Source organism: Bemisia tabaci, chromosome 4, assembly GCF_918797505.1.
Source record: "Bemisia tabaci chromosome 4, PGI_BMITA_v3".
NCBI classification, from domain to species: Eukaryota; Metazoa; Arthropoda; class Insecta; order Hemiptera; family Aleyrodidae; genus Bemisia; species Bemisia tabaci.
The window spans coordinates 32,738,423-32,755,803 of NC_092796.1; the positions used below are offsets into that span (position 1 = coordinate 32,738,423).

The 17,381-nt window shown below is 40.6% G+C and overlaps 2 protein-coding genes across 7 annotated transcripts in view; one reads left to right on the forward strand and one right to left on the reverse strand.

The window, feature by feature from the left end:
- The window catches only part of Rbcn-3B (WD repeat-containing protein Rbcn-3B), a 92,222-nt gene that overhangs the window by 42,918 nt on the left and 31,923 nt on the right, over nucleotides 1-17,381 (forward strand). The window lies entirely within an intron of this gene.
- Nucleotides 577-9,012, reverse strand: LOC109036134 (uncharacterized). The gene is made up of 4 exons (XM_019050103.2): nucleotides 8,616-9,012; nucleotides 5,162-5,461; nucleotides 2,902-3,825; nucleotides 577-1,113 (listed from the first exon to the last, which is right to left on the reverse strand). The coding sequence occupies exons 1-4, from the start codon at nucleotides 8,625-8,627 to the stop codon at nucleotides 805-807; spliced, it is 1,545 nt and encodes a 514-aa protein (XP_018905648.2). The 5' UTR covers nucleotides 8,628-9,012; the 3' UTR covers nucleotides 577-804.

A 17,381-nucleotide genomic window follows, 5' to 3' on the forward strand; every position in this document is an offset into this window, starting at 1 on the left:
GGAGTCATATTGAAATTTGTTCTCGGAATATGCAAAGATCAATGAACAACGCAGAAAAAGCCTGCAGTCAATTTTTATGAATGGTGATGCTTTTTTTTTAAGTAACGAAAGATGAGAAAAATAATGGAAACTAGAAAATCTTAGCATTACAAATCGATTTTGAGTGTGCTGATCCCCCCTTTCAAAAATCAATTCATAGTCGATACATTAATTTTTCAACCCTCCCTGATACCTCTATTGTGTCCTCAATTTGAGGTCCCTAGTTCCAACCCCGGCAATCTCCATTGCCCTATCTAAAAATTGTGCAATCATCTGAATATTTCTGTGAGGAACAATCAAAACGTCCAACTGTTTTCAAAATTTTCCAAATTTTCTCGCGTAATAACAGAAAATTCACGAGAAAACATAAACATGTAGGTTTTCCCGTTCTTTCTCTTTTAAAATTATAATGATCGCACAATCTTTAGACAGAGAAATGGAGATTGCTGGGTTTGGAACCAGGGGCCTCATTTCTGCTTCTCTCCAAAACATCTCGATCCCCCCGAGAAATGCCCCCCGCGAGAAAGAAGGGCCGACTTAGGGAATGGTATAATTTAATTTATTCACCGTAAATTTTGAGAACAAACGAGGGCAAGTAAAAAATAAATCAACAGACAATATGGCAGGAAATTTGAAAAAACCTAGGAATCCTATGTACACATGTAATCCTAAAACGGTACATTTAATGGTCTATCACATTTCGTCAGAGGCCCGACTGGTGGTCTCTTTCAGCTTTGGCCTCGATGGTGGCCTCGAGATTCGGCCTTAAGCGACTGGGTCGATTCTGTAGCTGACGGCATGTCCGGGGGTATGGACGATGTCGGTCTTGATGGCTGGGACTCCGAGGGCGGGAGCGGAGTATACGGCTGGGGCGGCGGCGTAAGATACGGCGGGAGCGGAGTAAACGGCTGGGGCGGCGGCGTAAGATACGGCGGGGGCGGCGTAAGCTACGGCTGGGGCGGCAGCAACGATTGGGGCGGCGAGAGGAGAGGTGCTGGCTGGGGTCTGGTAGAAGAGACTGCGCTTTCCACGGCGGGCGTGCTCGGCTAAGTGGGCGTGCTTAGCGGCAGCAACCTAAGAAATCAACAGAAATGGACAAATGTGTCATTAATGGTCAACGGTTAAATATTGATCATTCTTTCGTATCGGTCCGAGGGGAAAGGAATCTAGAGTACCTATATAGCGAGAGTATGGGCAGATCGCTTCGTAGAGGGCTTAGGGCCCAAAAGTGCAGCCACCCTTCTAACCAACTTCTAGCGCACAAAATTTCACTGCCAGTCTGCAGATTCCAATTCTAACCAAGATGGCTAAGAATGTATATAAATGAGCGTTCTTCCGCAAAAATGAGTAAATTTATGCAAAAACTAAGTCAAATACGTGCTTTATAAACGATGGTTCGTAACAATTGTATTCGTAAATCGCTCTGGATAATTGAAGTTCATAGGTTGGCTGCACTTCTGGGCCCTAACTTTATTCGCGGAGGCATCGGTGAAGGCCTGATGGATTTTCGGAGTTTCACATCTGTCTATACTCTCGCTATACAGGTACTCTAAAGGAATCTTACTGCCGTGCTGAGGAAGAACGCCGTATGAACCCTCGTACGTTGCCAAATTTCTGTCGGTAAATTACGAATTTTCAGGACAACTTGTGAAAACTTTCCGCCCAATTTTTCAGAAAATTTTCTGTGCCATGTTATCTAAATTATCAGAAAATTTCGGAAAGAAATATTCATTATTTGTCTCAGAAATTAATATTTGAAGAGGGGCAATTTGGCAACTCTCGGGTGTTCATACGGCGTTTTTCCTCAGCACCAGTGGCGTGGCGTGAATTGCGATATATCGATTGTTATGCCACTCAAACCTATGAAAAAAGATCGATTATCAGGGTGTTCGCAGCGAACACCTTAGTAATCGATTCTTTACCATAGTTTCAAATGGCGAGATATCGATAATCGATTATTCACGCCACGCCACTGCTCAGCACGGCAGCGTAGTAGTAATGCTTTTTAAAATGCACCCTCTAGAAACCCATGAGAATCCTGCTAAACATTATTCTTCAGAAAACCCTTTTCGGCCATTCTGTTCAAGGAAAATGTATGTCTTGAAAAATCAACGCAAAAAATCATTTTAAGGAAAACCATTACCACTTCATAAGAATTGTTTAACCGTTTTCTTTAAAATCTCAATCGTTGAAAAACTACGGTAGAATTTCGAACACTTTTGTACTACAATTTTACTTAAAAACGCTCCAAAAGGTCTCCTAAAACATTTAATTCTACAAGTGTCCTAAAGAGTTGTGTCTCCAAAATTTACGAACTTTTAAAAAGACGGTTTCTAATAGCAGTCGTTGCTGACAGGATAACGCCGAAAAAGTGAAAGTTAATTTCTGTTATCGCAGACGAGAACATGTGTTTTTACAACAAGCCCATTTTGTCTAACCTCATAACATTTAAAGTTTAAATGTGCCAGCGGGCTGATTATTGAAATTGATAGACACAGCAGTAGAGAAAGAAGACGTAACAAAATTGAAGGATCCTATTGGGTGAACCGGGTTGCTCTTGTAGACTAAGGGGAAAATTATGAAGTAACCATAGGGCATAGGGTCTCTCGTGGGTTGCTATTAGTCTATTTGCAACCACCCGCTCCCACCAATAGGATCACTCCCTTTGGTCTCCCCACCAATAGGATCACTCCGTTTGGTCTCCCCACCAATAGGATCACTCCGTTTGGTCCTTTTTGTCCATCAGCTTTAATATTCAGCCCGCAGGTTCAGGACTTCCCATTGTCAAGTTATAATGCTTTTGCAAATCCGCTACTGGCCCTAAAGTGAAATAAAGCACTCTCAAGTTGTGACGTAACGTACCTCGGGGGTGTCAGCCAAGAATCCGCTGGGGGTGACAACGGGGGCGGCGTAGGGTCCAGCGTATCCAGTGTAACCGGTCCAGTGGGCAGCGGCGTAAGGGACAGCGTAGGCAGCGTGTCCACTCTGCTTGGCGTGCTCGGCGAAGTGGGCAGCCTTGGCGGCGGCAACTTCGGGGGTGTCAGCCAAGTGACCGCTGGGGGTGACAACTGGGGTGGCGTAGGGTCCGGCGTAGTGTCCGGCGTGGTAGGCGGAGTAGGGGACTACGGGGGCGACTCCAGCTTGCTTGGCGTGTTCGGCGAAGTGGGCGGCCTTGGCGGCGGCAACCTCGGGGGTGTCAGCCAAGTGTCCGCTGGGGGTGACGACGGGGGCGGCGTAGGCGCCGGAGTAGTGGGCAGCGGCGTAGGGAACGGCGACGGCGTGTCCGGATGCCTTGGCGTGTTCGGCGAAGTGGGCGGCCTTAGCGGCGGCGACCTCGGGGGTGTCGGCCAAGTGTCCGCTGGGGGTGACGACGGGGACGGCGTAGGGTCCGGCGTAGTGTCCGGTGTACTGGGCGGCGTAGGGGACGGCGACGGCGTGTCCGGACTGGCGGGCGTGTTCGGCGAAGTGGGCGGCCTTGGCGGCGGCGACTTCAGGGGTGTCGGCCAAGTGTCCGCTGGGGGTGACTACGGGGAGGGCTTGTGGGCCCCAGTAGGCGGAGCGGCGGGCGCGGGAGAGGGCGGCGGCGTGTTCGGCGAAGTGGGCGGCCTTAGCGGCGACGACTTCGGGGGTCTCGGCGGGGACGACTGGGCCTGGGCCGGCCGGGGCGACGGGGAGGTCGTTGGCGGCGACGCGGTATCCCAAGCTGTCGGCTACGTAGTTGGTCTGGTGGACGGCGCCGTGGGGATCGACGTAGCTGTAGCTTCCGACCTTGTTGCCGGCAGCATCCTGTAACCAAAAATCACGAGGTTTAGTGACGTAATTTGTTATTGAAGTGGCACCTCTAAGAATGTCTTTCTAAAGCGACCAAATTGGCTCGGAAAAAAAATGCGCCAAATTGTGGATAACCATTCTTAAATTCATCAAAATTATAGAGAAGTCCAAACATACGTACAACACCTGTCGGTGACGGCAGGAAAAACTGAGTATTCCACGATAGTGCCAGATTTCAGATTGGGGGGGGGGGGGGGTGCACCCAAGAGCTTTTAAACTGACGAGATGGGTCCTTCAACTCAGCTTTCCCGTGCTCCTTTCGGTAAGACATGAATGACGTCGGGCGCGTATGCTGTCCCGGCCGTGACACCCGTTAATCGGTTTAGTGCTCGTGGTGCACTCGTTTATCGTAAGCCGAGCGCCACATTGCATCACAAATCGCTGCGGCTCAAATTTTCCGATAAAAATCGAATGGTTTTGAGGTGCATCGTCTTTTGAACCCTTGATTTTCAACTCGCAAGAATTAAATTCACCCGCCGTGCCCTGAAGAAAAATGAAATAGCCTCTTCGTTTCCCATGAGAGAAGATGGTCCGTTACGGAAGATACTAGTATTGCTCGTGTAGGATCTGTTGCCTATCATACTCTCTGAAGGTGTTCGGCTCTTAACGAACGTGTCGATTCAACAGGTCCAGTTGTTGACGAAAAAAGACGCAGTTGAATTTAGTGTGAATTATTCAGCAGTGTTGCCGATTTTACGAAATTATTTAAACATTCCCCCTTCCCTCCCGACGTGGAAGTTGAATGTTCAAATCAAATTCCATAATTTTGATGAAGGAGATCGAAAGGAGAATCTCATTTCACTCCTTAGATAAAGCACTTGCTGTTTTGAGAAAAGTTGATCGAAAATTATATAAATGCACGGAATTGGGTACTCGATTTTGCAGAAGAGTTGCAAAATTAATTCTCATTTTTTCTCGGTGGGGGGGGGGGGGGGGCTCCATGAAATATCATTGAATTTTCGACGGCTGATCATGCAGCCCGCCAAAAATAATCAATTATTTCTCAAAAGCTCTCTCTATTATTTCGAAACTCTGAAGTTCGACTTGTGAAATTTTTTTTCGAAAGTTCAAAATCGAGATTCTGCCATTTCTAGGGCATTCCTGGCCCTCTGAGTAAATCATAGGAATTTTCAATAAAGTTCACGAAGTTTTGTCGTGAAATTCCATCTTATAAAATTGTATTGAATTTTCTATTTCTGATCCCAGGTTCCCCTTAGTAACTCTCAATTGTTGCCAAATACTTTTACACCCAAGAACTTAACTCCTACGAAATGAAAATAAGGAATCTCACCTGAACGGCAGAGTGAGCCTGGAAGGGTTCACTGTGTCCGTAGCTAGCTTGGCCGAGCTCATCTTGTGAGTGGTATTGGGTTTTCACGGCAGCTACTGGGGCAATTGGGGCAATGGGGGCGATGGGGGCAGCTGGGACGGCGTAGGGGGCAGCCAAAGGAGCAGAGATGATGGGTGCACTGTAGGCATAGGAGTAGGGGGCGACGTAGCTGCCGTAGGAGGTCAAGGGTGAAATGGCCGAGTAAGCATAGCCGAGGCCGGGCTTAGCCAAGCAACTTGCTACGACTGCGCACAAAACAACCTGGAAAAAGATAACACATTCTTGTCAAACATCTTATTTCGGGGAAAGCTTTTAGAACAGACCAAATGTATGAAGCCTGGTTGTTTCGAGGTATCACAACCTCATTTTCAATCAGCAAATTAAACAAAATTAAACAAAAAGAATAGATGGAAACAGTGTTCGAAACTCACAGGCGCCAAATGCGCCTAAAAAATCGGTCATGGCGCCTAAAAAATGAGGGCTCTGCGCCAACGTGGCCCCTAAAAATTGCCCCTTAAAAATCTGAATTTTCATATCAGGTGATTATTCGAAATTTTCAGCACTACAAGTGAAAGCTTTTTCTATTCTTCACGATTTCATCCTTAGTGCTTTCGTCTTCCCCAAGTTACAGTTACTTACTAGTTCTGTTACGAAAACCTCTTGCGTCTAATTTTTCACTAAATATGCTGTAATACATGCATAGGCGAAAAGTAAATTTGGCCCCTAAAAAATCTTCAATGGCGCCTAAAAATCAGGCTTGATGCGCCTTATGGCTTCTAAAACTCCAAGGTGAGTTTCGAACACTGGATGGAAATGTTGTTATTTTTCACAGAAGAGACCAAATGTATGAAGCCTGGTCGTTTCGAGGTATTACAACCTCATTTTCAATCAGCTAATTAAAGAATATTAAACAAAAAGGATAGATGGAAATGTTGTTATTTTCCAACCGAAACTAAATCAAAACTTTTTCGTTTATTCTGGATCGAGTAATATTTTTCTTCCTTTTTGGCAAATACTGTACGAGAGACTGTGGTTACCTTTGCCCATTAAAAAATTTACCAAATTATGAGCCTTTACAAATGAAGCAACACACGCCTGTCGCAACTCTTAAAAAATCGGGGCAAATGTAAAAAAAATCCTTTTTTTTTTTGCATTTATGGTTCTTTATGTTCAATGAATTTTCCTCTCGTCTCATAGTTAAGAACATACTGATTTTTTCTTAATATCTGAGAATATTCTTATTGTGACAGAGGTATACTTTATATGTATTGTATACCCAACACCTCTCACTGATTTTGAAATTACAGGAAAAAATCATCCCTATTTTTTGCTCCCAAATTTTTTCACAGGCTTATTTCATGCAATTTTGCCTGCAATGAGCCTCATTATATCAACCTAATTTTTTTTACTTTATGACTTGATGAGATGAGTTTCCACAAATTTAAAGTATAGAAGAGAACAACAAATTGTTTGCTTTTGAAAGAAATCGAATTTTTGGAGAATTACATTACCAGTATAGAAGTTTCCACCAGATTTTGCGACTTAAAAATTACTCATTCTTACTGTCGGAGTTTAAAAAAAAATTGAAATTTGTTACCTAAAATATCCGAGTAAGTGCCCTACCTGAACTGTCACTTTTTTTAGTAAAATCTCGTTACCATTCAGAAGGATAAAAACTGAAGGAGCAAAGAGTTCGGAGATTTGGGAGGTCTTTTTATTAACTTGATGAGATTATTTGTTTTTAAGACAATCTCTAAAAAGAGGGAATTTTTTTTTCTGAACCAAAATACGAGTATTTAAGTTTATGAGCAGGTATTTGTCAAATTCTATTCGCGAGATACTTAAGCATTAGATTTGGGGATAGTTAAAAAAAATTCGTATTTTCTTTTCCTCTTGCCTGAATAACGCCAATTTAATTTTAAAAACCATATTATTATTTAAAAGAATGCATTGTAATTTTATAATAATGATAAAGAGCAAAACAAAAAAACTGTGTCTTCAAAAATTTGCTCAAAGTATCATTGTTTATTTAAAACTTTTTTTTTATTTTTTTTAAAATATAGCATAAGTTTACATATTATCAAAGAGAAAATCGGCTGAAAGCTCAATATTTTCCTCTTTTATTTTATGAGTAGCTGAAAACCCAATAAGTCAGTAATTCTGTTCATTCAAAAGTATACACTGAATCCACAAGTAAGAGTTATTTTCGCAAATCCGCGGTAGTTCAGGAATTAAATAAGTAGGAGTGGACAGAAAAAACAATTTACTTCTCTCTGACTGTTAAAATTTCTTCCGTCGAATTAGAGAGAAATTTTTTAGGATTTTACCTATGAAAGATTGAGTCAGAGGACCTCATGAAAATTTAACAAAAGTCAATTAATATCATAACTTTCAGCAGAGAGTTGAACGTTCTGTCATCCTAAATGAAAATCACTCTTGAAGGTGAATAACTTTCTGCAGTCTCAATACTGATCGTCAGACTCATAAATCAAGCTCAAATATTGAAATTTTTTTAAAGTAACTGCATCACCCTTGGCCATGAAAAGTTAAGTATGTAAGAGACAAGTCACTGCCGTTGAACTGAGTGTCCGTACGGATACTAGCTTACTGACCCGTGTTCACTTGTTCGCCAAGAGTGCTTAAAGCCTTATTGGGCGCTCTAGTGAATGTTTGCCAGTTCTAAGTCATGTCAATGTGTTACAACCACCATAAAACTTCCTGAAGTAGACGTTTTTTAGTCTTTTTGGCAGATAACCCATATCAGAAAACTTCCATGTTAAGTTGGAAGTAAACTTACAGTATTGTTGTAAGTTCGCACCGTACAAGCAGGCAATTTCAAGCTTTTTAAAGATACTGAGTTCAAGGTTTTTTTATAATAAAAGTCAGTAGGTATATACGTGTATGTTTCTTTAAAGAGAGAGTCATTTCTTCGGAAGTGAGCTGTAGCTCCGCTCTCAGAACAGTAGTTGTCAGTTTATTAATTTTTTTGAAATCAATTTTTATTTATTTATTTAATTGCCAGGTTTAATTATTTTCTGGTAAACCCAATTATTTAATTTTATTTTTTAATCCCGATTTTTTTGAAAGTGCGTAATATTTTTATATCAATATCATCGCTTTAAATTTATTCCTATGATAAGAGATTACCTATTGATACCAATGAATCCCCCATTCAAATCCGTAATTTTTTTTTAACTTTTAGTCAGCCATCGCTCAACGACATTTTATTAAATGTTTAAAAGTAATGTAAGTAATGTTTTTATTTCAGACAAGATAATTTTTTTTTTTTTTTTTTTTTTTTAATAAAAAAATAATTCGGAAAACGGAAAATGCAACTGTATGAATAGAAAATTTGGCGAGGAAAATGGAAACGGTTAGATGTTAAAAACTGATAATACTTTAAGATGAGACTTACCAAGACCTTCATGATGCTAGTTTGGCAGCACTTGAGACCAAATGTGCTCCCCAGAGCAACCGACTAGGTTTTATAGTGGTCCACCAAGGCCACCCTATTGCACTTCCTAATTGGGCGGAGCAGTTTTGAGCACCCTGTAGCTCTTCTCCTCAACTGGTGGTGGTATTTGCCTGAATCTCCCCCTTTTCTTAATGCTCTCTCCTGAAAGCTCCTAACCTGACGTGAACTTAACTCTTCAGTAGCTCTCCGGAAAGTTCTCCTTTGTGTTTACTACTCACATACAGAGTGTCCATACTTACGGTTCGGGAATTTTATTCAAACTCTTTGAGCATTGGAGTCTCATTCGACTTCATTTTAATTTTAGATCTCGCTTTCGCTCTACTACGGAGCTCTAGACACTTTTATTTTCGATGCCCTCTCTATATTCCCGTACTTATTTTTCAAGTGGCTTTCTCGAGGATTCAATTGATGCATAATGAAAATAAATTTTACTTTCAATTTCGGTATCCGGGTCATCGCTGAAAATTTTTCTTTTGCTAAAAGGCCACGACAATTTTTTTTTTTTTTTAATTATTGTGCTCACTGATTAAATAATTCTTTTGTTAGCTGTCTCTCTGCCCATAGAATATAAATTTGTGTGAGTAATTTGCTGTTTTAACTTCACTTTTTCACTTTTTTTTTCACTGCACACCAATTTATTTCATAAATCAAAATATTCCTCACATCAAATGTCTTAATAATTTCACCGTAACATTCTTAGATAATCATTTTATCGGTACCAAAACCTCTTATCGGGTTCTTTGTTTCGCAATTTATTTAATGCCTATGAGAGTGTCTCAGATTGCCCTTATCTCCTTAATTAATCCTTCGAAAATTGGAAGATCAGGTATCTGGTCAAAATTGCTTAGAACCTTAAAAAATAATACAAAAAAGATCGTTCCATTGTGTCCAAAAAATAACGTTGCGTCAATATCGTTGATCCTCCCCTGCTTGAGTAGAGTCCCTTTTATCTCTGTAAACTTCAGCAATTTTTTTCTCCCTCTTTGTGATTATTTTCAAAACAATAGCCAGGCTCGAAAGTTGGAGGAAGTTTTGTTCCACAGAAGTCCTTGACTCTTTACTCGTCGAAAATTTTAAAATTTGACATCGTACATACTCCGATTTTTGTAAAAGATTAAAAATCGTTGAGTAATTTTTCGCAAGATTATGGGAATATTTTTCGAAAACTCATGACAGCCCCCCTCTTCTCCCCAGGCACCTACTGTCGCTGTTTGAAGTTGACTTTCAGGGAAAAAAATTTGGACAAGGTTTAAAAAATGGCTGTTAGAGGAGTTTCGACCCGATGTAGTAACATTGGATGAAATGCAAAGTCGTAAAATTTCACGATGAACGTTTCTAAAATTTATGAAACATATCGACGGTGTAAGTTCGCAACCACGTATCTCGTTTGCAGTGTTTGACAATCTCCGATTATATTTTATTTTTTTAAGAAGAACAAATGGACATCACCCCTTGAAGTTTTCGTAGAATTTCCTTCAAACAGAGGGGAAAAATCACGGCAGTTTTGAAGAATTGCCGTTGAGAAGTCCATTTCAATAATGAAGAATGCCAGGAAGTCTACATCGTCGCAAATCGAGATACGTGGCTCTGGTTGCGGACATACACCGACGATAGCTTAATTCATGTTTTAAATTGTAAATTCGTCGCTTGGCTGACATAAGGGCGTAACTACACATTGAGATGAGCCCGGAAAAGCATCGAATTGTATGGAAGACCGGGTTCATTGCAGAGTGTAGTTACGCCCTTATGTCAGGTAGAAGACGAATTATCAACTGTACACTCAATAATTATCAAAATCTTTTCAGTATTCTTCGGAAATATCATCTATTCTTACCATCACTCCATTCAGTCCATTTATAATAAATAAATAAATAAAAAAAAAAAAAAACTATAAATTAAATTTTAAGGAACCAAGATTTGTTGTATATTTTGGCGTTTCTAAATGCGGGCTGCCTACCCTGCCCTGAATAGAAAATTCGCCTTATTATTTTTTATAAGTTTCATAACCGCGTAAAATTTTATGAAATATTTCACGCAGATTTCAAATCTTTCACACGTTTCATTTTGTTTCATGCTGCAGCCACCGCGGTCTCGGCACGATTTTAATATAAAGTGGCGCGATTATCAGCGGATTAATCGATAGAATGACGTCACTCACGTGCGATCTACCGTGATTAAATTGTCATAATGATTGTGAGTAATTATATCGGATAAAAAAATGATCGGAAGTCGACGGAGCCGTTTGACGCGGCTCAAGACCGTAGGTGCAACATCCTACGCAAATCCCGCGACCAGGAGCGCCCAGCGTTGTCAAACTCGCTCGGAAACTTGTCGAAATTCGGGGTTAACTCCACAATCGCAACTACAACTCGGCAACACAGGACCGAGGTATTATGGGTCAACCGCTGTCAGTGTCAATGCCAGTGAACGCGGAACGATAGCCAGGCCTGCGACATCATAAGCGACGCCTCTCAAGTGCTGAGGGCTGATTATTGAAATTGATAGACAAAGCGATAGACAAAGAAGACGACGGGAAAATGCAGCAAGCGTATTGGTTGGAACGGGGAGTTATAGACCAAGGGAGAAAATGATGGACTACCTAAAGGGTTTCTCGTGGGTTGCCGTCAGTTAGTCAATTACTTTGTCCATTGCAACCAGCTGCTTCCACCAATAGAATCTCGCCATTGTCTCTATATTAAATTTATCCGTCGCTTTGTCTATCAGTTTCAAGAATTAGCCTGCAGAAAAAGCCGGCGCCGCGGCGTTCTATGCGCATTTTCAGGAGACGGATGCACAAATTGGACCTTGTTAAGCAGAAAGGAACCAAGCCACATCAGCTATTGCCAAAATTTAAGTGGGCAATATAATTGTTTACAAGAGAACGCTTGTGCGGATTCCTTTGAAAATGTAAATGAATTTGCTCAGCACTATGCAGGAAATTCACTGAAATTTACACAAAAATACGCACAACCGTTTTCATGTAAAAAATTAAATAGTCCAATTGAATTTGGCAGTAGCTGATGTGACTTGGTTCTTTTCTGCTTGTCTCATTTTGGGGCTGCAACTTTTTTACCGTTCGCTTCACGAGTGGCAAGAAGCCCGCTCAGATAAATCGTGGATATTCTGAATCGCTGATAACCGAGACGTGGATAATCGAGACTACTGTATTTGAGTTGAAAAAACAATTTTTTTTTTTTTTTTTTTTTTTTTTTGAGAATTGTTAAATTTTTTTCTCAATGTGTATTCGGTTTGGATTGGTGCCTTTCTGGGTCCCTGGATGCAATCGATGCTTTTCTAGGGCGTAGCTCCGAGATCATTATTATGTATTTCACACGCTCTCACCATAAAAAAAATTTTTAGCCTCGCAAGGTGAGATGGGGTGACTAGTCCGTGATGCAAGTAGGCCATACCCTCTAAACGTCTGCACTTGTGCAGCGTTAATTAAAATGAGACGGTTGGTATTACTTCATTATGACGCAAACCACTCAGAATATCATACCATAAGTGCCAGAAAAAATTGCTGGAAAGTGGAGTGCCAAAAAATACTCCGTGTTCACGAAAAAAAAAAAAAAAAAAAAAAAAAAAAAAAAAAAAAAAATTGGATGCGGTCTCCCTCAATGAAGCTGCGCACTCGCGCTGAGAAAGCACTGGATTCAGGTTTTCCAATGGCGCAGAAAATCGGGAAAGTCGGGGAACTTTGCGATTAGTGCGTTCGGTTCTTCCTACCGATAGTGCCTTTCTAACAACTTCTGAGTGCCGCTTTCTGTACTTTAATTCTCATGAAGCATATATTTTCCAAAATTTGTAAGCAAAAGTAAACGTATTCACTAAAAAAGTCACGAAAAAAGAAATGGAAAAAAGGGAGGTAGAAGTTTTTTGCAGAGACCAAGGAATCAGACATTTTTGGAGTGAGAGAAAAGTAAACAAAATCAGGGAAAAATCAGCGAAAATAACCGAATTTTCCCGATTTTGCGTCGGTTCTTGCCGTAAAAAATGTATACAATAGGCAAAAAAGGGAGGTAGAAGTTTTGTGCAGAGACCAAGGAATTTGAAAATTTTGGAGTGAGAGAAAAGCAAAGAAAATCAGGTGACTAATCAGCGAAAGTAAGGGAATTTTCCCGAATAGTGCGTTCTTCCTCCCGATGGTGTCTTTTAAAGAGCTTCGAGCTTGAGTGCCTTTTTCCATCATTAGCATCATTTAAAGTTGTGGAAAAGGGAATACCCAAAATCGCGCAAAATTTAACGTTCTTTGAAAGAAAGAGAAAAAAATTATGGGAGTTTTGCTTTTCAAACTCTGGAGTCAGTGAAAGTCAGGGAATTTAAAAATGAAGACTTCATTGAATCCTCGTGGTTTCAAAAAATAAATCGATCTCCGAGTCCTTTTTTCTCTTAAATTTTTCCCAAAAACTCGAAAATTATAAGATACTTCAGCTCGAATACGCAAAAAAACAGCTGTAGTAGTTGTAGTATCAAATGACTCGTGTTCCAGTACGAGACAGCTTGTAAAAATTGCCCCCCCCCCCCGAAAAAAACCGCCCCCCCGAAAAAAAACCGCGAGAGTTGCTTCTGATGTGAACAATCGCATTCTCCCACTGAGGTCCCTTGAGCCTGGAGTTGGACGCGGGGGCGTTGACCTCACCCTTGACCTCCATATTTGACTCGATTCCTTTGGTTGTCGCCGGCAAAAAAACCGGTCAAGTTCATCCGGTGCACGCATGCATTTCACACCGCTGCAAGTGCATTGTTCCTCGATCGCTCACGAAATCTTCGCATTCGGTGCATATTTTTCCATTCATCACAGTTGGGGAACCGTGCTACAAGTCTGTTCTTTTTTACGTATGAGCCAATATGAGGTCGTCGGTTTCTAGACGGGAGAACGTAACTTCATCTAAAGTTTGCAAATTTACTTCAAATTTTGAATTTCCTGTCCGAAATTTTGCGAATTTTTGCGTGTGATCAGCAGAAGTAGCGATGGAAATTTCTGTTATGAAACGCCCCACAGTTTCTCAGTAAAAATTTATTTTGCAGGCGGAAAGTGGGGAATTTCCGGAAAGTCCGGAAAAAGTACCGATTTTTTAAGAGCAATCCGGAGCACTGATGAAAAAAAGCGGACATCCCGCAAGAAGGTCCGGAATATTTTCCTTCATCTCACGCGTGTTTATTAACAAATCCTAGAAAGTATGCAATCCCCTGCGTGTTGATTATACACGATCGCGATTTTGCATGTTAGTAAATCTTCAAGCCATCAATGAAATTGTGTGTCTACGTCATTTTTGTCGCAATTCGAGCGAGAGTTTCAAATTTTCGATTTTTTTTCGAATTTCGTCAAATGGAGGTACTGGATTTCTTAGAAATATACTGAAAAATATCTGCAAAAGCACTGATATTTGGCCAGTCTGTTTTAGTAGACACCCTTTACGTTCTTTCTCCAAGAAACCACAAAGATGCGATGAAAGAAAAATCTGGAGACTTTCAGTCGTACATTCGACCTTTTTTCCGCCCATGCCATCTTCTATACTGACATGCTAAGGAAGAAGGCCGTATGAACATTCGAATGTCGCCAAATTTCCTCTCAGAAAATATTTCATTTTGGAGAAAATTATGAATTTTTGTCCTTGCAATTTAAAGATTTTTTAGATCAAATTACGAACAAAATCCTACGTGAAATTGGAAGAGAAACGTCAACAAATTTTTCCGATAATCGATGATTTGTCGAAGGAGATTTGGCTACGCCTAAAGGTTCAGACAGCGTTTTTCCTTGGCATGGCAGTATAGCTTCAGTATTTCACTTAAGTGTCGTTGTTGTTGGTTTTTCCCCTTTCTTTCTTCATTTTTCTTGAAAAAACAATATTTAATCCACGTCTGACGTAGACAGAAGGCATTTCCTGTCTTGGTTTGCGAACAGGTTAGGGTCGCGGACGGATAGGGTTGCAGTGGCGTAGGGATAGACCTTCTCCGATTATATTTTTTGGTTTGTATGATTAAATGACGGAACGCGTCAGGCCATCGAGTCTTCTAATTTTAGAGCTTCTTAATCCTATCAAGAGACGAGGGGGAGCGGATTATTTATTGCAATTTTTAGACGATAAAAATAATTTAAATACATTTGTAAATTGTGTAATGCGACGCGCGCAAAATCCAATCGCTGTTTTGAGCTTGAGAACGATCCGGTGATGTTACACTGCTACACTGCCGTGCTAAGAAAGAACGCCGTATGGACTTTCGAGAGTTGCCAAATCTCCTCGAATAAAACATGTATTTTTGAGAATAAGTATTTATATTTTCACTTGGAATTTTCAGACATTTTAGATCAAATTGCAAAAAAAAAGTGTCTGAAAAATTTAAAGAAAAATATTCAAAAACTTTTCAGTGAATTTTGGTTTTATTGAAGTAAATCTGCCAACGTCTTAAGGCTCATATGAAGTTATTCCTTAGCACGATATTACAGATATGCAGGATTCCAGCTTTTCGATTTTGAGTATGAATATTCTCACAGAGGTAGAACGATCGTATGAGTGACCATTTGAATCGTTAACAAGATTGACAGGTTTGGCGATAAAATGTGGATATTTTACATGCGTTTAAATGGGAGGGGGGCGGGAATTGCCGATTTTCAGCACCATGTGGCAATAGTGATCTCATAGATCTTCGGATTAAGATAACGAAGTCATTAATCCAATCGTAATCCGTCGCAAAATTTAATATCGGCAGGAAGATGACGAATACCATCGAAGGTTGTTGAGATCCCCTTCATCCCCGCACAATTACGATTCCTTGAACGTTGGCATTCCTGTTTTTTCTCCATTTAAACGTATGTGAAACAATCGATTCTCGGTGAGGCAGCTTGGCTCATCTAAAATCGATATTTTCTATGGAGTTCAATGGAGGAAAACCGGTGTTGCCAAGTTATAGTGTGAAGTACCTACAAGTATTGCCTGAAAAAAGAAATTGGTCAGATTTTCTGATCTCGGGTTATGTCTTACTTTTCTACCCTGCATTTAAGTCTCTGGTAAATTCTAGGCAGATCATCCGTGATATCAGCTGCAGCCAATGAAGCTCATGAATTTTATTAAATATCATACTAATATCAGAAACACTATACAGGGTGTCTAGCATCAGGATTTTCCCGATGTCATCAGGATTCGAGGGAAACTCGGTCATAAAATCAGGATTTGAGAAAAGATGGCCGTCCGATCGGATTTTTTTATCGATGTATTTTTGTGAAGTTACATTCGCCTTGCGCGAAGGATTTAGAAAATCAGGATTTAATCAGGATTTTGAAAAATAATGAAATCAGAATTTAGCAGTCAAAAATCAGGATTTCCCAGAATGAAAAAAAACTAAAATCCCTGATAAAACAAGGAATCGGTGGCCAAAAAATAATGGAAAAAAGAACACACTCGTTACCTTAAACGGTATTTCAGAGAGATCATTCGTAGCATTGTACTCTCCCAACATTTGAACCCTTGAATGCATAAATGATGTAAGTTCCCTCTATGGTACATCGAACTCCCTTCATATTGACTTCAAAAGCTGAATTACCTTGTTTGCCACTTCTCGGAATGATGCCCGCGCAACAGTGGCGTGGCGTGCTTTGCGATGTATCGATTGTTATGACATTTAAACCTATGGAAGAGGATCGATAAACAGGGTGTTCGCAGCAAACACCTTAATAATCGATTCTTTATCATAGGTTTAAATGGCAGAACAATCGATACATCGCAATTCACGCCACGCCACTACCGCGCGAACCCTCGAATGCACAAATGACGTAAGTTCCTCCTATGGTACATCGAACTCCCTTCATTTTGACTCAAAAGGCTGAATTATTTTGCTCGTCGCTTCTTGGAATGAGGCCCGGCGAGAGAGAAAATGAGCACTTGCTAAAAATAACAGGTTTCAGTCGCTCCGCAGAGCGGATGAGACCATTTGAATTTTAAATCCGCGAAAATCTTCGTCGAGGATCTCAAATTCGGTTGTGTGTTTTGTTCTAACGAAAGTGAGTATTTTCTTTCGAGCCACGCCCTTTTGAAGAGGAAAAATGCTGTATCATGTCTCCTGAAGCGTCCGATCAGGGTTTTTTTTGTTTTGTTTTTCACATCGAAACACCATGTCGTAAGTTATCCAACTCCAACCGCTGAAATTATTACGGTCGTCATCGTGGAAATCGCTTTCACATCATGGCTGAAATTTATTTTGACAAAACGCTATCAAGACTCAGAATATAAATGGATCAAGTTTAACAGAACGAAACCAAGCATTTGGGGGAACAGCGAGCTGATTATCGAAATGAATAGACAAATCTATAGACTAAGAAGTCAAAAAGAAAATGGTATCGGTGGAAGCTGGTGGATGCAAAAGACGAAAGAGGTATGTAATAGACAAACTAATGGCAACCCACGAGAGACCCTATACCTAGTCCATCAATTTTCGTACTAGTCTATAACAACACACGTTTCAACCAATAGGATCGCCCTATTTTCCCTTTGTATTCTTTATCTATCTATTTCAGTATGGAAATCTGAGAGTGGATCAACTGGACCGCGTTAAGCAGAAAGGAACCAAGCCACATCAGCTATTGCCAAATTTAACTGGGTACTTTAATTTTTTCCATGAAAACGGTTGTGCGGATTTTTGTGCAAATTTTTGTGAATTTTTTGCATAGTGCGGAGCAAATTCCCTGAAATTTTCGAAGGAATCCGCACA

What these genes read in the sequence shown, in the direction of transcription:
- LOC109036134 (XM_019050103.2), bottom strand. An exon ending in AGGCTCACTCTGCCGTTCAG is followed by an intron (nt 3,826 to 5,161) that starts GTGAGATTCCTT and finishes TTTTGGTTACAG; the next exon opens with GATGCTGCCGGCAACAAGGT. An exon ending in TCTTGGCTGACACCCCCGAG is followed by an intron (nt 1,114 to 2,901) that starts GTACGTTACGTC and finishes TTGATTTCTTAG; the next exon opens with GTTGCTGCCGCTAAGCACGC.